The sequence below is a fragment of the Spermophilus citellus genome, assembly GCF_964194105.1.
Source record: "Spermophilus citellus genome assembly, chromosome: 18".
NCBI classification, from domain to species: domain Eukaryota; kingdom Metazoa; phylum Chordata; class Mammalia; order Rodentia; family Sciuridae; genus Spermophilus; species Spermophilus citellus.
The window spans coordinates 2575779-2598764 of record NC_138200.1 but is presented as its reverse complement, the minus strand read 5'-3'; the positions used below and the strand labels follow the sequence as shown (position 1 = coordinate 2598764).

General features: G+C 56.4%; 1 protein-coding gene across 2 annotated transcripts; it reads left to right on the top strand.

Moving 5' to 3' along the window:
* Positions 1-1949: 1949 nt before the first annotated feature.
* On the top strand, positions 1950-22904 carry BRSK1 (BR serine/threonine kinase 1). Of its 2 annotated transcripts, none has more exons than XM_081274084.1 (19): positions 1950-2524; positions 4089-4183; positions 4262-4347; positions 5894-6034; positions 9841-9951; positions 10025-10058; positions 10136-10204; positions 13564-13710; positions 14170-14201; positions 14519-14689; positions 15142-15239; positions 15444-15603; positions 15837-15897; positions 16295-16664; positions 17103-17151; positions 17243-17366; positions 17972-18170; positions 19228-19317; positions 22097-22904. In XM_081274084.1, exons 1-19 carry the CDS (start codon positions 2389-2391, stop codon positions 22252-22254), a joined length of 2331 nt encoding a protein of 776 aa, XP_081130210.1. In that variant the 5' UTR covers positions 1950-2388; the 3' UTR covers positions 22255-22904. The 2 variants fall into 2 exon arrangements, with proteins under 2 accessions (XP_081130210.1, XP_081130209.1); XM_081274083.1 differs by having other exon boundaries at positions 9835-9951.
* Positions 22905-22986: the final 82 nt, after the last annotated feature.

Below are 22986 nucleotides of genomic sequence, written 5' to 3'. Positions count from 1 at the left end.
GCCACCCAGATAACTAGGACCCTCTCCCCAGCTCAAGATCCTTAATCACATCTGCAACATTACTTTTGTCACATGACATATTTACAGGTCTGGGAATTAGGGTGTAGACATCTGTGTACATGTGACTATGCATCATACCTGTAGTATAAAGTGACAAACATAGAGCATGTCACATTATATGATGTAATGTTGCATATATGAATGCATAAATAATACTCTGGTAGTCTAGATGAAAAAACACATGTGCCTATAAAAACCTCAGGCTTTAAAATGACCTATAAGGAATGTGATCATATAACTTTCCCTCTGTTGTGACACTTCAGAGAGAAAGGAGGCCCGATTAATGTTTACATAGGTATAACCCAGGATATATGGCCACTGTGCTTCTAAGACTGTGTAATCTGCTTCTTGGCCTCCCTTTCCTCTCTCTGCCTTGCTCATTCTTTTCTGGCCGAACTGGCCCCTTCAGTGTTGCTACAGAACCCAGGCACACTTCTGCCTCAGGACTTTAGAATTTGCTGTTTCCTCTTCCTGGACTGCCCTGACTATTTGTCTGCATAGTTCATTTTGCTTCCTGTCCACTGTATCTAAAAATCATGTGCCATTCAGCAGACGTACCTAACCCCTTTCCCACTTTAGTAACCTCTTCAGCATGGACCATGACTGTCTGACATGTCTAATGATGATTTTGCTTGTTTACCTTGTTAATCAGCTATCTCTCCCATTATTGTGGAAGGTCCATAGGGCAGGCATTTGTGCAGACCCAATTCCCTGCCGTATCCTTACCATTGGAACAGTGCCTGGCTCAGATTTGGCACTCAGTAAAGATTCATGGAACGAGGGTAGTTGCATAGACATGAGCATCTCATAGGAGCCTAAAAGATCATGGCACACTCTGTAGGGGACTTGGAGATGAAAAGGGTGCCAACACCTCTGAGTATCTCAAACAGTCTATATTATGTGGAAATTTAATGGAGTATGTGAATTACCCACAGATTGAACAACATATGTGGATGGATGTGTCCAGTGGAGATGTATGGATTATAGTGGAGCTTGTATAATGAGTTTCGGGACCTATGACAAGCACAGAGTGCATAGGAATCTAAAATATATATATGTATGTATATATGTATATATGTATATGTATGTGTGTGTGTGTGTGTGTGTGTGTGTATTGGAGCTCAGGGGATTCAGAAAGTTTCTCTGTAGGAGCAGGAGAATCCAAAAGCACCCTGAGATGTGGGACCCTAATGCTGATGGAGATATAGCTTAGCCAAGGAGCACAGGGTGGGTGATCTTGGGGGACCTGGGGAACAGAGACCAGTCTTGGGTCAGCACCCAAAATTCTTTCCCTTCTCTGCCTCTGCCTCCCCCTCTTCTTGCCTCAAGTTTGTCCCCATCTTGCACGGCAATGGTTCCTCACCTGTGTGTCCCCTCCATGTCCCCTATTAGTCCCCACCCATGTCCCTCTTTTTGTCTCTCTGCATTTGTCTTGTCATCACATCTGTTTTTCTCCATATCACATCCCCACCCCTGCTGGCCCCTGTCCCTGTCTCTATGACCTTCCTGCCGACCAGTCCCTCTTTTCTGTCTCAGCCCCTGCCTGCCCAGCACTCCGTCTCTCTCTCTTGCCTCACCCCTGCCTTTGGTGGTCCGCTGTCTCTTGCCTTCTCGTCAGTCAGTCTTCCTCTTTGTGTGCCTCCATCTCTGCCCGTCTGTGGGCTCCATCTCTCTCTCCATCCTTCCCTTCATCCTCTCCCCTCCTGCATCCCTGGCTCCTCCTGCATCCCTGTCTTCTCTGGCATCCTCTCTCTTCCTGCATCCTCCACCCCTCCCAGCATCTTCCTACCTCCTCTCCATCCCTCCAGCTCCCAGGCCCGCCCCTCGCCACCCCCTCCCCCCTCCGAAAGGGTTAACTTTGGGGAAGGGCCCGGAGTCCCCGGATGGTGATGTCAGCGTGCCGGAGAGAAAGGACGAGGTGGCGGGGGGAGGCGGAGAGGAGGAGGAGGCGGAGGAGAGAGGGCGCGTGGGGGGGCGGGGGGGACCTCGGCCTGCAGCATCCGCCGGCCCGCACCTCAGACCCCCCCGGCGCGGGGAGGCGCAGGAAGGGGGGGGCGGCCAGGGACCGGCTGGGGAGGGGGGGCCGCGCAGCCCCCCCGGGTCATGCTGACTCCCGGGGCCTGACCCCCCCCTGGGCCAGCCCCCCCTCCCCCAGCTCCGCGGCCCGCCGACGGGGGGGCCCAGCCCAGCCCCCTGGGGACCCCCGGAGAGGTGGGGAGCAGCCGGGGGGGCCGGGACGGAGCTGTCGCCGGCCCCCACCGGAGGAACGGGGCGACCGGCCGCAGGGGGGGCGGCCGGGGGGCCGGCCGGGCCGGAACCAAGGGCACCATGTCGTCTGGGGCCAAGGAGGGCGGTGGGGGCTCCCCCGCCTACCACCTCCCCCACCCACACCCACACCCACCCCAGCACGCCCAATATGTGGGCCCCTATCGACTGGAGAAGACGCTGGGCAAGGGACAGACAGGTGAGTCCAGCAGAGCGGATACCTGCGGCCCCCGGGGCAGGGTTCAGGTAGGGGCAGCGGGAGGGACCTGGGTACTAAGAGGGCAAGGGCTGTCCAGACCCTTGGGTCCTTCATAGAAAAGGGACTTGGTGGCCAGACTTGCAGGTCACCAGGATAGAGGGGGTGGGGACTGGGGGGGGGGCGCCTGGAGGAGAGGAGGCTGGGGCCTGGACTCCTGGGTCTGAGGAAGGAAGAGGGGTCTGGACTCCTAGGTTTGAGAGTTGGGGCCCAAATGCTCCAGCCCCACTGGGGCAGAGGTTGGAGGGGGTCCAGGACACAGTGGGGACGGAGGCGGTGCGGATGTGGGGCTGGCTGGTTCTGGGCGCTCAGGCAGTGCTGCAGTACAGCCGCAGGCTGGGTGGAGGAGCTCCCATCCCCGGAGCCTCTTTCCTCCCACTGCCCTCTGATCTAGGGCCTGAGCTAAGCAGGCGGCCAGTTGGGGTGACAGGCGTTGGGGGGTAGGCGTTCTGCCCCTGCCGCGGCATGCTGCTCAGTGTGGAAACAGGAGGGAAAGGTGGCGAGGTGGGCTATGGAGAAGGTGCATCTCCCAGCAGGGGCCCTGGCAAGGGGAATCAGCCTTTGCTGTTGCTAAACACTGGCTGCTGCCCACTGCCTCCTTGCTGCTGGATGGATGGGAGTGAGATTGGTGCCCACACCAGCGTCCCAGGGCAGTGGAGCAGGGTCCTTGTGAAGCTAGGGTCAGAGCCTAAGACAGGAAGTGGAAAGGTCCAACCTCCAGATCCTGATTCTAAGAGTGTGAAGGTCTTGCTGACCTGAATTCCTGAGCCCTGAGGGGGAGGTAGAAGGGTTCAGGAAGCTGGACACCTGGTCTGAGGGAGGAGGGTGAGCTCTGGAGCCCTGGGTCTGGGGGAGGAGGGACTGCCTCTGTGGTTTGGGGAACTTAGGTCCTGGAGTTAAGGAATCTGGGAAGAGGAATGGGCTGGGACGGACATACCCTTGGAGTTTGTGTGATTTCACCTATGGCTGCTATCAAAACAAGATTGAAAAAGAATTGAGAAATCAGGTTTTGGAGATGCAAAGTCTGGGAGGTTTGGGGTAAGGGAAAATATGAGATCATATTCTTTGGGAGATGTCGGGTTTGCAAATGATTGATAGGCAGAGAACTCAAGGCATCGTGGGGTCACGAGAATAAAAGAGGTTCCATGGGGAAGAGAATGACGGAGACAGTGGAGAAAAAGAAGATGTAAGGATGAACATAGGCAGGCGTGCCTGAAGGACAGGATTGGGGAGGGAGCCCAGGGGAGGCTGGTGGAGGGGACAGTCAGGTGGAGGGGACAGGGAGTGGATGAGTGGACAGTCAGAACTGAATTGGGCCCATGGAGCGGGAGGGCTTGTGCTTTGTGGGGATGGCAGCTGTGAGCCTGTGGGAGTTCAGGTCAGGGCAGTTCAGGCCGCTGCTAAACAACCTGCAGGGAAGGAGGAGGAAACAGAGTGGAGAAGGGGCCTAGGAACTGGAGGGAGAGGGCTGCAGAGAGCACCCCACACTTCTGACCTGCTCCCCCAGGGCTGGTTAAACTCGGGGTCCACTGCATCACCGGCCAGAAGGTTGCCATCAAGATTGTGAACCGGGAGAAGCTGTCGGAGTCAGTGCTGATGAAGGTGTGTGGTGGGGCATCCTGTGGGCTGGGATAGGTTGGGAGGCCATGCTGACCTTGCTTTCTGCATCCTGGCCCTTAGGTGGAACGGGAGATCGCCATCCTGAAGCTCATCGAGCACCCTCATGTCCTCAAGCTCCACGACGTCTATGAGAACAAGAAATATTTGTAGGTATTTATAGACACCCAGCCCCCTTCTCCCTCCCCAAGTTGCCAGGGTGAGACCTCCAGAGAGGGCCTAGAGGAGCCTGGGCAAACTTGGGCTCTCAGACTGGATGCTACAGGCCCAGCCCCTGCCTTGCTGCAGGAGACTGCCCCAGGGTACACATGCCAGCCCTTGGCACTCCTGCTGACTTGTGAGGGGCCTGGCCCTGGCAAAAGGACAGCAGGCCAAGTTGCTCTCCTTCCAAGCACGAGCCAGGCTACCCCTGGGCTTCTGAGATCAGACAAAGTGGGGCGCGTTCATGGTGGCATGGCCATGGACCTGAGTGACGGGGTGGAGCTGAGCCTCCCACTGCTCCCCAGCCCCAGCCCCTCTCGCTGCTGCACTACAGAGAATATTCTCTCTTGGGCATTTGGGTGCTGAAGCCAGAGCTCCTCACCAAGGCAGAGTCCCTTGTTGGCTAAGGCAGTAAAGCCAAGCCAAGCCCAGAGGAGCGTCCCAAACTCGCACACGCTCTGGAGCATGGAAGACCCCCCTCCCTTCCCTCAGTCCAGGTGCCATGGCTTAGGAGTTCTGAGTCAGTATCTCAAAGCTGCCCCCTGGAAAGGATGGGGCAGGATCCAGCTGTCCTAGCTCCAGAGAATGGACCTCTTTGTCTAGACTCTGGTGGCCCAAAGGACAGCTGGACTGGGCAGCAGTAGAAGGGACAGATCTCCTGCCCCTACCACCCAGTCCCCTGGATGCAGTGACTTCAATATCCATCAGATGCTTGGACTGGATTCCCCAGTCAGGATGCTACCCTGGCCCCCAATGCTCACGGGAATTGTAGTTCTCAGCCTCCTCAGGTGTGGAGATGGGAGGCCCATTGTCTCAGCAGGTGGAGTTACCACTCCCACTCCATTGGCAGCACTGGAGGAGGGCCCAGGGAGTTTGGGCTCCACCCTAGAATCTTGGCTGTCCATCCCAGGAGGTGATGGGAATTAGAGTTGTAACCTCTCAGAGCCTGATGGGATTTGAAGTCTTGAGACTCCAGGTGGCTGATGGGAACTGGCACTCTACATTCCAGAGACACATGGGAGTTGGCAGTTTTTAACCTCACAGGCTCATGGGAGTGGTAGTCTGTCTACCAGTGGTGCATACTGCAATCTCTGCTGCCCAGGAGTGAATGAGAATTTGGGTCTCTTCATCTCAGAGGCTTCTGGGAGTTAGAGGGGTGACTCTCCGGCATTGATTTCCTAGGGGCCTCTGACCTCAGGTGCCAATGGAGCTGCCTTATCTCCTGAAACACCTAGGAGTCAAAGTGTAGCTCTTCCTGAAGTGGACATGGGAGCCTCTGCTGCCCAGGGCTAGTGGAGATTGTTTGGGCTTCCTAGAGACTAGTGGAAATTGGACTTATTTGTCCCAGAGACTCGTGGGAATTGGAGTGTTTTCATTCCAGGGACTCATGGGAATTGGGGCTCTCTGATTTTCAGGGGCCAATGGAAGAGGGCGCCCAAGCCCTTGGGTCCTCCACATGCCCCTTCCAGCCCTCTGCCCACTTTGTACCCTCAGGTACCTGGTTCTGGAGCACGTCTCTGGAGGAGAGCTGTTCGACTACCTGGTCAAGAAAGGGAGACTGACACCCAAGGAGGCGCGGAAGTTCTTCCGCCAGATCGTGTCCGCACTGGATTTTTGCCATAGCTACTCCATCTGGTGAGGGGCAGTGTGAGGAGGAGGCTGCCCTGGAGGTGCATGGAAGGGCTGCCCTGGGGCCACATAGGAGGTGGTGTAGAAGCCAGTGTGGTCAGCTCCAGAAGACGTCTCTTCCCTTTTGTATATTCTTAAGACACAACTCACAAACCATATGGTTCACCTTTATTTAAGTTTAAGTTCAGTAGGTTTTTTAAAAATATTTCTTTAGTTGTTGATGGACCTTTATTTTATTTATGTGTATTTGGTGCGGAGAATCGAACCCAGTGCCTCACGCATGCTAGGCAAGCGCTTCACCGCTGAGCCACAGCCCCAGTTCAGTAATTTTAATGCATTTGCAGTGCCATGCATCACTGCTGTGTGACTTTACAATATGGACATCACCCCAGACCCACTAATTAGTCACTCCCCACTGCTGCCACCGGCACCCAGTCCCCTGCGTTTGTCTCAATGGCTTCACTCTTCTGAACTTTTCCTATAAATAGAATTACACAGCTTAGGCTTCAGGTGTCTGGCTTAAGATGGTCCGTGTTATAGCATGTCATTTGTTCCTTTCTGTGTCCAAGTAATATTCCGTGGGATGGATGGGTCATCTGTCTTTCTCCATTCATCCATTAGCAGGCCTTTCAGGTTTTCCCCTTCTTGACGGTATCAGGACACTCATGTCTAAGCTCCTGCATATGCCTGTGCTTTGGTTCTCCTGGGTACTTCCTAGGAGAACTGCTGGATGCTATGGTGACTCTGGTCTTGAGAGGGACTGTCAGGCTGCCTTCCACAGTGGGCCCCAGCCCTGCACATACTGACCAGCACAGCGGGCCCCAACCCTACACATACTGACCAGCACAGCGGGCCCCAGCCCTGCACATACTGACCAGCACAGCGGGCCCCAGCCCTGCACATACTGACCAGCACAGCGGGCCCCAGCCCTGCACATACTGACCAGCACAGCAGGCACCAGCCCTGCACATACTGACCAGCACAGCGGGCCCCAGCCCTGCACATACTGACCAGCACAGCGGGCCCCAGCCCTGCACATACTGACCAGCACAGCGGGCCCCAGCCCTGCACATACTGACCAGCACAGCGGGCCCCAGCCCTGCACATACTGACCAGCACAGCGGGCCCCAGCCCTGCACATACTGACCAGCACAGCGGGCCCCAGCCCTGCACATACTGACCAGCACAGCGGGCCCCAGCCCTGCACATACTGACCAGCACAGCGGGCCCCAGCCCTGCACATACTGACCAGCACAGCGGGCCCCAGCCCTGCACATACTGACCAGCACAGCGGGCCCCAGCCCTGCACATACTGACCAGCACAGCGGGCCCCAGCCCTGCACATATTGACCAGCACAGTGGGCCCCAACCCTGGACTTACTGACCAGCACAGTGGGCCCCAGCCCTGCACTTACTGACCAGCAGCTGCTGTTTCTGTCCTTCACTCATCGCCCTCCTAATGGATATGAAGTGGTGCTTATCGTGGTTTTGCTTTGAAGTTTCATGATGATTTCTCATGTTGGCATCTTATTTCATGCTTACTGGCCATTTGTATATCTTCTTTTTTATTAATTTTTGTTGTTTTTGTTATACATGACAGTAGAATGTATTTTGACATATTACCCATACATGGAGCATCACTTCCCATTCTTGTGGTTGTAGATGATGTGGAGTAACACTGGTTGTGTATTCATATATGAATGTAGGAAAGTAGTGTCCGATTCAGTACACCGTCTCTTCTATGCCCATCCTCCCTGTGTATCTTCCTTGGAGATATGTCTGTTCAGATTCTTTGCCCATATTTTAGCTATTTTAAAAAATATGTTCAGTCTTGGCTGGGCCCGGTGGCATAGCCTGAAATTCCAGTGGCTCTGGAGGCTGAGATAGGAGGATCGCAAGTTCAAAGCCACCCTCAGCAAAAAAGTGAGGCACTAAGCAACTCAATGAGACCCTGTCTCTAAATAAAATATAAAGTAGGGCTGGTGATGTGGCTCAGTGGTGGAGTGCCCTGAGTTCAATCCCTGGTACCCCCCAAAAAAATGTTTAGTCTTTTGTAAAAATATTTTTTTAAGGGCTGGGGTTGTGGCTCAGTGGTGGAGGGGTTGCCTACCATGTGTGAGGCACAGGGTTTGATTCTCAGCACCACATAAATAAATAAATAAAATAAAGTTCTTATGTCAGTCTGCAACTAGAAAAAAAAAATATATATATATATACACAATATACATTTTTTAAAAAATAGTTGATGGACCTTTATTTTATTAGGGAATTGTAACAATTTTTTACTCTAAGAAGAAGAGATAACTCAAGGATTAACTTTTTTTTTATACTAGGAATTGAACTCGGGAGCACTTTACCACTGAGCTACATGCCCAGTCTTTCAATTTTTTATTTAGAGACAGGTTCTCACTGAGTTATTTAGGGCCTTGATAAGTTGCTGAGGCTGGCCTTGAACTTGTGATCCTCCTGCCTCAGCCTCCTGAGCTGCTGGGAGTACACATGTGCCACCCCCCACCCCCATCCCCGCAACAACATTTTAAAATTTTGATGTGTTGATTAATTCTTTCTTTTACAGTTTTTTTTTTCTGTACAGTTTTAGAAACCTTTCACTGAAGACCACTCAGATTTCCACCTGTGCTTTCTTCTAGAAGTTGTAGGTTCAGCTTTTTTCCTTTTCTTCTTCTTTTTAATTTTTTTTTTTTTTTTTTTTTTTTTTTTTTGTAACACGGATTGAACCCAAGGGTCCTTAACCACTGAATTTCAGCTCTAGCCCTTTTTATTTATGTATGTATTTATTTTGAGACAGGGTCTCACTGAGTTGCTTAGGGCCTCTCTTATGTTGCTGAGGCTGGCCTTGAACTTGTGGTCCTCCTGTCTCAGCCCCCAAGCTGCTGGGATCACAGGCATGTACCACCATGCCCGGCTCTAGGTTCAGCCCTTCATTTATGTCTGGTAAATGGTGTGAAGTAAGGGGTGGAGTTCATTTTTTGGCATATGAACGTCCACAGGAGGAGATCACCTTTTCCTCACTGAATCTTCTCCAGTCCCCAAACAAGATATTAACTGCACAGCATTTTTATGATTACCTAAAGTGCAGAGAGGAAACCCTCACCTTCCAGCCTCCTTGATTTGCACTCCATCCCCTTGGGATGTTCCGGAGGTGGAGTGGACATCAGGGTGGAGGGGCTCACACTTGGGGTAGAGCTGATGGTTTTAATGAGCCCCTCCTTGCTAACCCAACACTGTGGACCCTGACATCCAGGACTCTGGCCTCTAGGGGGCGGTGTTCGCTGAACACTCAGCCTGACCTGGTACTGGACTTTTCCAAATAGGGACTGCGGTCCTACAGCCCCCTCTCCACTCCCAGACACTGACCTTAAGCCTTAAGGAGTCACCCAGGATTGGGAGGGTCCTGAGGGAGGGATGACCCGCTTGGGATGGAAGGTTCTTCTTTATTCAGTGTGGATATATTTTGACATTTTGAAGAAGCAGCTCAATTTTCACCCTACTTAACCTCAAAATATCTCCCTTTGCACCTGCTTAAATGAGTGTGCATAGAATGATACCACGTCTGGGATCACCTGCAAAACGTCCCTGGGGAGGTGGGAGTGTGCAGGCCTAGATGAGGTCAGGTTGGCCAGTGAGGTGCTGACCAGCAGGCCAGGTGGGTGCATGGGGCAGCTTTAGACTTTGGGGAATGTTGTGATTGTCCTAAAAAGGTGCCAGAAGTGTCCCATGTGGAGCTAGTGAGTGGGGCCTGGGCTTCCTGGGAGGCAGCGAGGCTCAGCTCCACCTGCCTGTCTCAGCCACAGGGACCTGAAGCCAGAGAACCTGCTGCTGGATGAGAAGAACAACATCCGCATCGCGGACTTCGGCATGGCGTCCCTGCAGGTGGGGGACAGCCTCCTGGAGACCAGCTGCGGGTGAGTGGGGTGGCTCCTGGGTCCCTGGGGAAGGGCTGGGGCCACCCGAGGCTCACTCTGCTCTCGCTCTCAGGTCCCCCCATTATGCATGTCCAGAGGTGATCAAGGTGAGTGAGGGGTAGGGGCCAGGGCGGGGGAGCAGGGGCAGCGGGGAGGGGACCGAGCTCAGCCCTTCTCCTTCCAGGGGGAGAAGTACGACGGCCGCAGGGCGGACATGTGGAGCTGTGGCGTCATCCTGTTCGCACTGCTCGTGGTAAGTGTCCCTCGCTGCTCTGCCCGACTCTGGAACAGTCCTGCGGGGGCGGGGGGTGAGAACCTCACATCCATCCTTGCCTCTGGGGGTGGTGGGAAGGTGTGCGCCAACCAACAGACCCAGGTCCTGGAGCAGCCCTCTGTGCCCGAGCTGGCCTTCCAGTCACGGGACTGTGGAGGGTTGAGGGAAGTCCCCAGAAGGGAGGAGGCACCCAAGAGCAGCTGGAGGGCTTGGGACAGGGCTGTTCCTGGCTGGGTCCCGGGCACTGCAGTGTTGTAGTAACTGGTGTCGTGGGGCTGGGGGCTGCCAGGGGCTCCTAACACAGGGCTTTGCACCGCTCTTCCCTCTGCCCAGGCCACTTCCGTCCCTGCTGGCTCTGCTGCTCACCTAGTAAACATGTAGACTCTTCAAGCCCTCAGCTCCATGGTCACTTCTCCCAAGAGTTTCCCTTGGCCTCTGCACCCCCGTGAGGTCACAGCCCCTGCAGTCAGCAGTGTCTTTTTCCTGGCAACTGCCAGTGTCACTGTGTTTCCTGCACAATGCCTTCATCCATGTCCCCCTTCCTTTCTCTCTCAGAAGCTCCCAAGGTCGGGGCCCATGTCAGGCCTTTATTCTTTGTATGATTTGTTGTTTTGTCGGCTGATCTTTGCAACCCCAGGGCTGGTACATGTGAACCCTGACGTATGCAGCATGCATCAATAAGTGAGCTGCTCTGTGCAGGCACATTCCACTCAGCAGTCCACAGAGGGGAAGTGGCCGGCACAGGGCACACAGCTGATCAGTGGCAGGCCTGGGATCAACCTCTGGTCTCTTAACCACTAGGCTTTGTGGCCAGCACCACGGGAGTGAGGCCAGTCAGGCACTGCCTTCCTGGGGCTCAGAGCCCCGTGGGGGAACAGCAGAGGCCCCCGGGCGGCCACCTCAGTGCACCCACGCGCTCTGCCTTCTACAGCCAGTGGTGAGAGGCCAAGTTCAACTCTGCTCCCTTCCCTTGGGCAAGCACTTTCCTCTCCCAGCCACACAGTGGGTATCATCCTGTACCTGCATCGAGAGGGTTTCAGTCCAGTGCTGCACACTGAGCCCGGGGGTGGCGCTTAGTGATCATGAATGACCATGGTTTGCCATCGTCATGGAAGCACAGGTTGCATAATGCAAATGCACCTCTCAGAGCTTAGCTGTAACCCCAAATCAGCACCTGAGGACCTCTAACGGTGGCCCTCTGGACAGGCACAGAGCAGAGATCTCAGTGGCCCAGCCCCCACCCGGCTGCAGGAGCCCAGTCAAGGCCGACCCGGGACCTGTTTTGGCTCTTGCCCTGTACACAGTCCGTCCCACAATCTCTTTGCGTTTTGTGGCTTTTGTTGACTTCCCTGTTTAACGTGGCCCCCGAGCACCATGCTAGGATCCCCAAGCACAGGGAGCCTGCGATGAGCCTCTCAGGGAACGCCTGTGTCGGAGGAGCTTCCTGCAGGTGTGACAGTGCCCATGGCCACAGTAGGTAGGTAGGTAGGTAGGTACGTAGGTAGGTAGGACACAGTAGGTATCAAAGGTGTCTGGGAACAGCAGCACACAAAGGCAAGCTAAGGGAGGGGCTGACAGGAACGTCTTCCCGTCGGAGCCTGGTCCCCCTCACTGAGCCACCTTCAGGGTGGCTTCCTACAGCACGGCCGTGAGGGTCGGCTGTGTGGTCACTGTTTCTTTTTTGTTATGTGGTGCTAAGAATCGAACCCAGTCCCTCACATACATGAGGCAAGCTCTTACCCACTGAGCTACAGCCCCAGCCCCTCCCGGCAGGATCATCACGTCCTTGTCACAGAGAGGACAAAACTGAGGCTCCATACTATGCATTAGGCTCCGGGGCCAAACCCAGGCTTCCTGACCCCAAGGGTGGCATCCAGGGCTCCCTCTCCTGCCTGCACACACCCTGCGCTGTCCGTCCATAGACTCTAGTACTGGGGCAGCTGGGCACTTGGGACACATAGGAAAGCCCTCGGGTTCACGGTCTTCTCCAGCGAGTGCTTGCTTCTTGTCTTTGACACCACACTAACGCCCGGCCCTGCTGTGCCTCAGATCCCTGCCCTGCTCCGCACCCGCGTCCCCACCTGTCTCACTCCACAGGTCCATTTGTTCACTGTCTGTCTCTCCCTCCAAATGCAACTGCTGCTCACTCAGCCACTGCTGCTGGGTACCTGGGCGTGTGTGTGTGGCACCTGCCACTGTCCCGGCAGAGCTGCATGCGGGAAGGATGTGGTCTTGTCCTCTGTGCCATCTCTAGTGAATTGGCCAGGAGTGGGGATACGCAGGGCGCAGTTGTTGGATGTGTAACAACAGCCCGTGGGTGTGGAAGCCCCACTGTGAGCCCTGCGCTGTAGTGAGCAGCTCATCTGACGCCGTCCCTGAGGCAGATAGTGTCACTGCCCACTGCTGTTTCCAGAGAAGTGGTGCTACCTCCCAAGGTCACACAGCTGTCAGCAGCAACACAAATATGCAAACAAAGGTGGGCACCAGCCACCACATGGCTGCTGTGAACTGCCTCTCTGTGAGGCCCCTGTGACCCACTGCCACCTACCTCTGCGGTGCCAGCCCTGCCTCTCCTCCGTCACTCTTGTCACCTGTGGTCCTTATGCATGCCTTCCTGGGCACACGCTCTTCCTTTCTCTTTTGGTGTCCTAGGGCTGCTGTAACAGGTCACCACAAAAACAGGTGTAGGGACACCTTCCAGCAGTTCTGGAGATCAGAAATCCAAACTCAGGGAGTCAGCGGAGCCGCACTCCCCCACAGGGCGGGGCAGGACTCCTGCCTCACCTCTTGAATGACGGTGTTTATCGTCGTCACAGAAGGGGTCGTCCCCCTCCCCGAGGACACTGGTTGCTGGATGTGGGGCTCAGCCTCTCCCTGGTCTCTGCTTCAGGGGCTCTTCTGTGAGAAGCCACACTCACTATTGTCACAGGATGGCTGTTGCTCACTGCCCTGGTCTGCAGTGTGACCTCTAGTAGGGCAGGGGCTCATTTTGTTCACTGAGGGACCCTGGCTGGACACACACGAGTTCCCCTGGCCATGAATAAATGAATGAACGAACTAATGAAGGGGAGAAACCTGCACTCAAGGAATGGCCCCAAAACTGCATTCCAGCCTCTTGAACGCTGGTGCCTGACTGCCCCTTGTGAGGGCCCGCTCTACTGTTGAGCACAGTGCATCCGTCGGCCTGGGGCCAACCACCGAGCTTCTCTGTGCCTCAGTTTCCCCGTCTGCAAAGCAGACCTGTGCTCGAGGTGGAGGTGAAACGCGGATGCCCCTCAGTGCTGAGACCCGCACAAATCCTGAGCTCTGTGTAAAGGGTTCTGTTATGTCTCGTGCAGGGGGCTCTGCCCTTTGATGACGATAACCTCCGTCAGCTTCTGGAGAAGGTGAAACGGGGTGTCTTCCACATGCCCCACTTCATCCCTCCAGACTGCCAGAGCCTCCTGAGGGGGATGATCGAAGTGGAGCCGGAAAAAAGGCTTAGCGTGAGTTGCGGGGACCTGCAGAGGTGCGCAGTGGAGGGTGGAGACAGCGTCCCTAGAGGAGTCACAGAAAGGGGTTCATGGATCTGCCATTAATCCTTGGGGTGATGGGGGGCGGGTCGCTACCTGAGCCGCAGCCAGAGGTCCAACAAAATCCGCACCTTGAAACTGTAGAGGAGGGAGTGCAGGGTTGGACCAGGGAGCCCCTGGCAGAGGAAGGGCGCATGCACTGACTGGCGTAGTTGAGACCGGGCAGGGGCGAGAGGAATGGCACTGCGCATGCGGTAGTAGGGCCTCGGGTGCGTAGAGTGATGCTTAGTCGCCACTAGGTGGAGAAATATATGGCATCCTGACCCTGGCGGGTGTGGGCATGGTCAGGAGTCTTTCCCAATCAACTTTTAATTGCACACCTACTGTGTGCACACCACCTCACTTCTGCTTCTCTGCAATTCCTCCTCACAGCTGGAGCAGATTCAAAAACATCCTTGGTATCTGTGAGTAAGGGGCAACTGGACAATTGGGTCCCTGGGGAAGGAAAGGATAGTGGCCAAAACGGGGCGAGAGGGTGGGGTATCTGCTACAGTTCCTGAATGACAAAGGACTAGGGACTCAGACTTCTGGGAGCTGGGGGAGGAGGCCGCAGGTGGAGAAGGGGCTTGGGGCTCAGCCTGGGTCAGGAAGGTGGGGCTGGGGACCCAGGGCGTTGGGATCCTGAGAGAGGAGCAGGCTGAGGCCCAGGACTCTGCGTCTAGGATGAAGAAGGCCCCATCGCGAATACCGGTTTCCGGATAATGTCTCTCCCCATCTCCAGGGGCGGGAAACACGAGCCAGACCCTTGCCTGGAGCCAGCCCCAGGCCGCAGGGTAGCCATGCGGAGCCTACCTTCCAATGGAGAGCTGGATCCCGACGTCCTGGAGAGTATGGCGTCACTGGGCTGCTTCAGGGACCGCGAGCGGCTGCACCGCGAGCTGCGCAGCGAGGAGTAAGACCCTTTTGCCCCTGGTGCGCGCGTGGATCGAGCTGCTGCAGTTCCCGCAGCGCCGGCAGGGGGCGCCGGGGCCTCGTGCGCACGAGGACCCCAGAGACGGGGTGTGCTTGACAGCTCCAGCGTGGGAGTACTGAGATCAGCCTGGAAAGTATTAGATGGGAAAGTAAATAGATGCGGAGACAGGCCTGGACAGCGCCTTCCCTCTATAGTACTTACAAGCACTTATTAAGAACCCAGGCGTTAGGTATTATTGTTATTAGAGTTTTACCAAACTGTCGTGCACTGAACCGTGGCAGACCAACCCTACTGATACCCAGAAACCCGCACCACAGGCCTAATTGCTGACTGGGACTGAGCCCCAAAAGCCACTGCAGTTGAGGGGATGCGGCCTCTGAGCCGGTTTCTGACCTCAGCTCTCTTCTCACCTCCTCCCTCCTCCGACTTAGGGAGAACCAAGAAAAGATGATATATTACCTGCTGTTGGATCGGAAAGAGCGATATCCCAGTTGTGAGGACCAAGACCTGCCTCCCCGCAACGATGTTGGTGAGAAGGGACCCCGGGATTCCCGAGGGAGGAAGCCACTGCAGGCCCTGGGCTTCTGGGCTTAAACAGCTGGACGCTTAGGAAAACCCTTTTCTGCTCTGAGCCTGCGTTTCCCCACCTGTGCGTTTACAAGGCACTTATATAAGTGCTGTGTACCGCTGGGCCGATCCAGCCACTGACTGGGCTGAAACTCTTGGCCCTCAGACCCGCCACGAAAGCGTGTGGACTCCCCAATGCTGAGCCGGCACGGGAAGCGAAGGCCGGAGCGCAAGTCCATGGAAGTTCTGAGCATCACGGATGCTGGGGGTGGTGGCTCTCCGGTGCCCACCCGACGGGCCTTGGAGATGGCCCAGCACAGCCAGAGGTGGGAGCGCCCGCCCTCTCCAGGAGGACACTAGGTCCCCGGGTGTGGAGGGAGTACAAGTTCTAGACCCCACTCAGCCTCAAGTGTGATGTGTGCTTGGGACAAGGCACCTCCCTCTCTGCGCCCCCTTTCCTCATCTGGAAGGACTGTGGAAGTGAGAGAGAGAGAGAGGAAGTCTGAGCCTTTTGAAATCCTCTCAACCTTTTTTTTTTTAAAATCTATTTTGGAAACAGATCCCGCAGTGTGAGTGGAGCCTCCACGGGTCTGTCCTCCAGCCCTCTAAGCAGCCCAAGGGTAAGGCCAGGTCCCCAGGGAATCCAGAGAGGTCGGGATGAATCACTGTGTAGCAAAACTTGAGCAGCAAAGATGACAATCCGATGCAGCCTCCTAGTCCCTGGAGGGACAGAGGCCCAGGCGTCATCGAAGTCACATGGCCATTCCCACCTCCTTAGGATTGGGTTTTGGGTGTGTCTGAAGAGTTCATTTATTTACTTAGAAGTTCTTCTAAGTTAACAGCGCTCACTGTGTGCCAGGCTTTGCCAGAGCACGTGGAGACTGTCCCTGCCCCGGGCCTCAGCCTCCCCGAGGGAACTCCCAAGACTAGAAGCCCCTGGCGGGTGGGCGGGTGCGGGCGGTACGCCAGGGCCTCCTGGGAGTTGTAGGCGGCCCTCACCGGCCCGCTCCTCCGCAGAGTCCGGTCTTCTCCTTCTCGCCGGAGCCTGGGGCTGGAGATGAGGCCCGCGGCGGGGGCTCTCCAACTTCCAAAACGCAGACGCTGCCTTCCCGGGGCCCCAGAGGCGGAGGCGCCGGGGAGCAGCCCCCGCCCCCCAGTGCCCGCTCCACGCCCCTTCCCGGGCCCCCAGGCTCCCCGCGCTCTTCTGGGGGTACCCCCTTGCACTCACCCCTGCACACACCCCGGGCCAGCCCCACCGGGACCCCGGGGACGACGCCGCCTCCCAGCCCCGGCGGTGGCGTCGGGGGAGCAGCCTGGAGGAGTCGTCTCAATTCCATCCGCAACAGCTTCCTGGGCTCCCCTCGCTTCCACCGGCGCAAGATGCAGGGTACGGGTCTCTAGGGCTGGGGGCGCCGCCTGCTGAGTCCCAAAGTGGGGAAGGCGCGGGAGGGCTGAACAGCTGGTCCCCAGGGATCTCCCGAAGAAGGCTGGCCTCGCAGGTTCTGGGAGCCGGTGAAGGGGATTCTGAGCAGAGGTGCAGGTGTTGAGAGAGGAGGCCAGCTTCCAGCCTTGGAGGAGGAGCTCACCTGAAGGACATGCCCATCTTGCTCTGGCTCCCTTCCCGTTAGTCCAAGGCTGGCGAACCGCCCCAGGTGCCACGGTGGCCTTATCTGAGAATTCTCCCTCCTGCTTGGGTGTGGGTTTAGCTGTGGGAGACTAATGCGTATCCACTCCAGTCTGGAACCCCCTGGGAGGAGGTGGCTGCTGGCCATCAGGGTGATGGGTGGACAGGTGTTGACCACGTTCCCTCCTTTTCCCTGTCCAGTCCCCACCGCTGAGGAGATGTCCAGCCTGACCCCAGAGTCCTCTCCAGAGTGAGTGGGACTGGGAAGGGGAGAGTGGGGCGGGTAGGGAAGCGTGGGGACTTCATTCCCCTGTGCCCTGCTCCTGCTATCCCCCATGCAGGCTGGCAAAACGCTCCTGGTTCGGGAACTTCATCTCCTTGGACAAAGAAGAACAGATATTCCTCGTGCTGAAGGACAAACCTCTCAGCAGCATCAAAGCGGACATCGTCCACGCCTTCCTGTCGGTGAGGGCTGCATCCAGCCTGGCCTCTCAGAGCCACAGAGCCTGGTGGCCATCCCAGACTGCCCTGACTTCTGGGGCTCACAGGGTTCTTTTTCAGTCAGGTTTGCTCAGTGTGGGACAGGGAGGCAGGAAAGGTTCTTGTGCCCAGAGACCTGTAGGTTCAAACCCAGATGACAGTTTCCCAGGCAGCCAGGGAGGTTTGCCATCCCCCTGCCACCAGGCCTGAGATGGCAGGAGGAACTACTTTTCCCACCAGGCTTTGGGGCGGTCTCCTGCCAGAGTGCAGGTCTCTGCTCAGGGTGCTGATGGTGTTTGGAGTCTGGGGCGGTGGCTATCAGTGGTACTTGTGGAGCATGGATCTCTCATGGTCTCAGAGCCTGGGGCTGTGGCATAAACATCAGTCTTCATAAAGCTGGGGTCCAGCTGATCAGCTGAATCCCACAATTACTCTAGGTTCTAGGGCAGAAGAAACCACGGTGCCAGCAAGCAGTGGCGCCTCCCAAGGCCTTTCCTGCGGCTCTTCCCCTGGTGGCTCATGGGACTTGTTCTCCTGGAGCACAGACAGTTGTAGGGTAGGCACTCACTCCATCCTGGGCTGCCTTTCAGATCCCCAGCCTGAGTCACAGTGTGCTGTCCCAGACCAGCTTCAGGGCTGAGTACAAGGCCAGTGGTGGTCCCTCCGTCTTCCAGAAGCCCGTCCGCTTCCAGGTGGACATCAGCTCCTCTGAGGGTCCAGAGCCCTCCCCCCGCCGGGATGGCAGCAGTGGCGGTGGCATCTACTCCGTCACCTTCACTCTCATCTCCGGTGAGTGAGTCAGCAGGACTGCTCCCTGTTTCCCTGTGTGTAAGACTTCTAGATAGGAGAGTGGGCCAGGAGGGCAGCCAGAGGGAGAGGGCGTCGCCGCTCTGAGCTCCTTCTCATACAGACCCCAGTCCTTCTGTTCCCTGGGGAGAGTTTGCAATGTAAATAACGAGTGCATCGTTGGATGGAAGTTCCCCAGCAGCCTCTGGGGTGTTGGCAGTCACCCATATTACAGAAGAGAAAACTGAGCCCTGGAGAGGTAAATGGAGTTGACCACGCCACACAATAAGCTGGGCAGAGCTGGGGCTCAACCTTGGCCTCCTGACCTCATGGGCCACAGCAGAGCTCTTCCTACGACTTGAAGATCCTAAATGAGAGGAAGACTAGGCATGCTGCCCTTAATGATCAGTCCCGAAGCAGCGCAGACATCACAGCCAATGGCAGCGGTCTCCCTGCTGAGCCTGGCTGCAGCCAGGGCCAATCAAGAATTGGTCAAGAGATGGAAACCACAGGAAGGCCTTGCTCCAGCTCGGCTTGTTCCTGATCCTCGCTGTGGGAGCTTGGATAACAAGGGCCATCTCTGTTTGCTCTCCTCATCGCTGATCTTAACTGCACACTAGGAGAGAGAGAGCTCCAGAGGTTTCTAAAGCAGGCTGCAGGGGAACCCTGGGTGCCCCAACACTGGACAGAATTAGAGCCCTTTTTTTTCCTCCCCCTAAGACTAATAGGCAGAACTTTCTTCATTTTAATTTTTTTTCATGCCACTCATTTTTCTCACGTTTCTGGCTCTTCAAGGCCTCAACTAGAAACAAATAAGCAACAGCGTCTATTTAAATAGAAACCCACACCTGTTGTTATTTTAAGTTGAGGGTGTCTTAGTTTGAACAGTTCTTTGAATAGCAAGGTAGAGACCCATTTGCAAACCTGGTTCTATACTGTCCCCACAGAGTGGGGGAAGCTGAGGCTTAGAGGAGTCTTTGCTTGGTGGAGAGGCTGGGCTTTGCAGCCAGGAGGGCTTCCCTACCCTCCCAAGTCAGTGCTTCCTGTCGCCTGCCCCCAGGTCCCAGCCGACGATTCAAGCGTGTGGTGGAAACCATCCAGGCGCAGCTGCTGAGCACTCACGACCAGCCCTCTGTGCAGGCCCTGGCAGGTGGGTGGCAGGGCCCGTGGGTGGAGGCAGACAGGGCCTCAGGGTGAGGAAGCCAGCCCACCTGTTGGGCTTCTTGGCCCTCGATGTGTTGAGGCCTTGCCTTCTGAGCAGGTTCCCGAAGGCTGAGGCCAGAGAAGGGACCCCTGGCACCTGAATGCTAGCCTCCCGGAGTAGCCATGCAGCTGGGGGCAGTGGAACATCCTGGCACAGAGGTTCTGGACCTCTGCTCCGCAGAACGAGGCCCGCCATCCTGGCTTCCCTGGCACTGATGGGAGGTTCTGGGATGCAAGACTTGTAGTTGGAAACTTGGACAAACTGATGGTCCTCTTTGCAGGACGCAGATGTCACTGGCATTCGAGGATTCAGGCCTCAGCTGGCCTGTTGCTAGGGCCTTGTGGTCTGTAGCAACCAGGGGGCGGAGCAGAGGCCAGGCCTCCCTCTACAGGATTTGTTGCCAAAACGTCTTCCATGGGTGACTCTGAAACAGCAGAAATGTGTGGTCCCCAGTCTGGAGGCTGGAAATCCAAGAGGAAGGCACGAACACACTCAGTGCCTGGCTGGCGTCCATCCCTGGCTTGTAGATGGCGCACCCTCAGTCCTCACTTGAGGGAAGGAGCAGGGGAGCTCCCCAGGTCTCTCACAAGGGCACCAACCCCATTCACATAGTCTCCATCCCCGTGACCTGGTCACCTCCCAAAAGCCATTTCCCTATACCATCACTTTGGGGCTGGGACTTCAGCGGACGAATCTGGGGGCACACCGTTCACACAGGTGTGCCTACCGTGGTACTGGTGAGGACGGGAGCTCCCGCTCAGGAAAGCAGGTCCCATTCCTGAGGCACTATGGCCTCTCCTGGACAGGGGTCCCAGGCACACCATGGCCACCAGGGGACAGTCGCTTGCCCTGGGGAAGTCGGGCAGCAGGAGCCTCCCAGGTCTCTCTGCTCCTTCCCAGCCTCCATCCCCTGCCCCATGAATGGAAAGAGGCAAAGGAGACCCAGCAATGGGGCAGGAGCCATGGTAGCCTTGTCCCTGGAGAATGCTGGGTCCCAGGGTCAGGTCTTTGCTCTGGGACCTGAGACTCTTGATGGGGTGTCTTGCCCCTGGGTTAATAAGCACTGTTAACACATGGCACTCACTGAGCCGACGTTGGGGTGTACAAGGGCCACCATGCCTCCCAAGGCTCTAGGTACAGCGTACACTTGCCTTCTGCACCCCTTAGAGCCTGCCTATGCTGCTCGGCCCATGGCCCCTTCCTGTGTATTCAGAGCCCGTGACACTATGCTGACCCTGACATTAACTGGAAAAGGTTCTTTTAAGGACTCATGTGGCCAAGTTGCATCTCCCCAGAGAGTCCAAGATGATTTCCCCACCGAGGTGCTTCACCTTAATCCAGCTCACAGTCTCTTCTGCCCCATGGGGTAGCATAGTCACAGGTTCTGGCATTAGGATATGGACATCTTTGGGGGCCAAGCCTTGAACAGCGCCCTGGGGAGGATATCTGGCAGTGTCTGCAGGCATTTTTAGTTCTCTCAATTTGGGGGCAGGGAACACTAGTGGTGTCCTGTAGGCAGAGATCAGGGAAGCTGCCTCGCAGCACAGGGTTATCTAAGCCCTAAATGTCAATCATGCCTCCCTGGTGCACACCAGCAATCCTTAGCTACTCTGGAGGCTAGGGCAGGAGGATCTCAAGTTCCAGGCCAGCCTGGACAACTCAGCAAGACCTTTTGCAACTTAACAAAACCCTGTCTCAAAATAGAGAATTTTCAAAAAGGCTGGAAGTTGGGCATGGTGGTGCATGCCTGTAATCCCAGCAACTCGGGAGGCTGAGGCAGGAGGATTTCAAGTTTGAGGCTAGCTTCAGCACCTTATCAAGGCTCTAAACAATTTAGTAAGATGCTCTCAAAAAAAAAAAAAAAAAAAAAAGGTGGGTGGGGTGGGCTGGAGACTAGCTCAGTGGTAAAGCACCCCTGTGTTCAGTCCCCTGCACCACACATTCACACACACAATGCCCAGTCAGAAATCCTATTCTCCTTGTGGGTGCTAGGGGGGACCAGAGGGAAAATTAGGCCCACTGGTCCCGTTGCCAAGGAAAGGTGGCCTCAGCAACCAGGGGTCCCAAGAGGGCCCACCTTTCTTGTAAAGAAAATAGGGTGCCCTAGAAGCAGAGCTTCATGGGTTTGCTATGGCAATGAGGTACCCCCCCCCTTCCTGTCCCCAGCCATCAGCATGTATTAGAGGAACCTGGTCTCCATCAGGGACCTCAAATAATGTTTCAGTCCCCCATGGAAATTGCTAGACTACCACCCTGCCATCAGCATCTCCACTGCAGTCCCCAGAGCAAGCAGCCTCCATCTGGGAAGGCCAAGTCCCACACGGGGTGGCATGAGTCAGGACGCCCAACCAGGAGGGCCTGGGACCCCCAAGCAACTTGCAGTGGCCCCCCGGCCCCATGCCCATGGAACTAGCCAGAGGTGAGGGTGACTCTGACCTGTGTTGCCCCAGCAGCTGCCCCTGAGAGTCACCTGAAGCTGAAGGGGCCCAGGCCTCACTGGGGCTGACTGGGCCATTTCCAAAGCCACATGGGCTGCCGGGTGCTTCCCCACCTAGGAAAGCCAGGATGCGTCCCCTTGGCAGCCACATCAGGGGCTTGAAGTCCCACAGATGGAGAATGGGATTCCACCCCAGCAGGATCTTGGGGCTGCTGAGACCAGCTGTTGGGAACGTCAGCCCTGGTCCAGCAGCCCTGGGACCCCACAAAACCTCTTCCTCCCTCACAGACGAGAAGAATGGGGCCCAGACCCGGCCTGCCGGTGCCCCACCCCGAAGCCTGCAGCCCCCACCCAGCCGCCCAGACCCCGAGCTGAGTGGCTCTCCCCGCCGAGGCCCCCCCAAGGACAAGAAGCTCCTGGCCACCAACGGGACCCCTTTGCCCTGACCCCAGGGGGCCGGGGAAGGAGGGGAGCCCCCTCCACCCCCCTTCCCTGCCCCCCAACTGTGAATCTGTAAATAAGGCCCAAGGAGTATGTTGGGAGGGGGGCACAAGACCGGCCTGGCCCTGTAGGGATGGGGCTCCCGGGCCATACCCAGCGGGGGGTGGGTTCTAGGGGGAAAAGGGATGGGGAGCCGTTTCTATTTTATTTATTGATTAATTTATTATTTATGGATCAAACTCTGTGTGGGGTGGGGGAGGGATGGGAGCTGGTTGGGGTGGCTTAGCAGATCCGGACAGGGCCCTCTGTCCCTGTGTGTCCCCAACTCCCCATTCCTGGGCCCCTCCTCCCCTGGTCCTTCACCCCCCACCCCCCATCAACCTTCTGTACGGATTTGCTCTCCGGAAGGAATTCTGGTTTCGCGTGAGCCTGCCTGCGTCCGTGTCTCTGATTCCACCGGCGGCAACAAGAACCAATAATAAACAGCCTCCATCAGGGACAGCTGGCTGGCCTTAGCCTCGCTTCCTGGGTGCCCGGATGGCAGGGCAGGTGGGCACCAGCATGTTGGCTCTGACTGGCTGCTCCAAGCCCCCACATGCACACATCCACTAGGCTCCAGGACAGGAGTGGTCAGCAGCCCCCAGAGCCAGCCGGCAGCAGAGACCCCCAGTGGTCCATCTTGGTGGGGGGAACCAGGGATTGGCCTGTTCTTTCTCCTCCTGTAAGGGCGGGGCCCA

Excerpts from the sequence above, each read along its gene's own strand:
- BRSK1 (XM_081274083.1), top strand. The coding sequence starts at position 2,389 with ATGTCGTCTGGGGCCAAGGAGGGCGGTGGGGGCTCCCCCGCCTACCAC. Across the intron at positions 4,348-5,893 it reads TATGAGAACAAGAAATATTT|GTACCTGGTTCTGGAGCACG; the intron begins GTAGGTATTTAT and ends TTGTACCCTCAG. Across the intron at positions 9,952-10,024 it reads CTCCTGGAGACCAGCTGCGG|GTCCCCCCATTATGCATGTC; the intron begins GTGAGTGGGGTG and ends TCTCGCTCTCAG.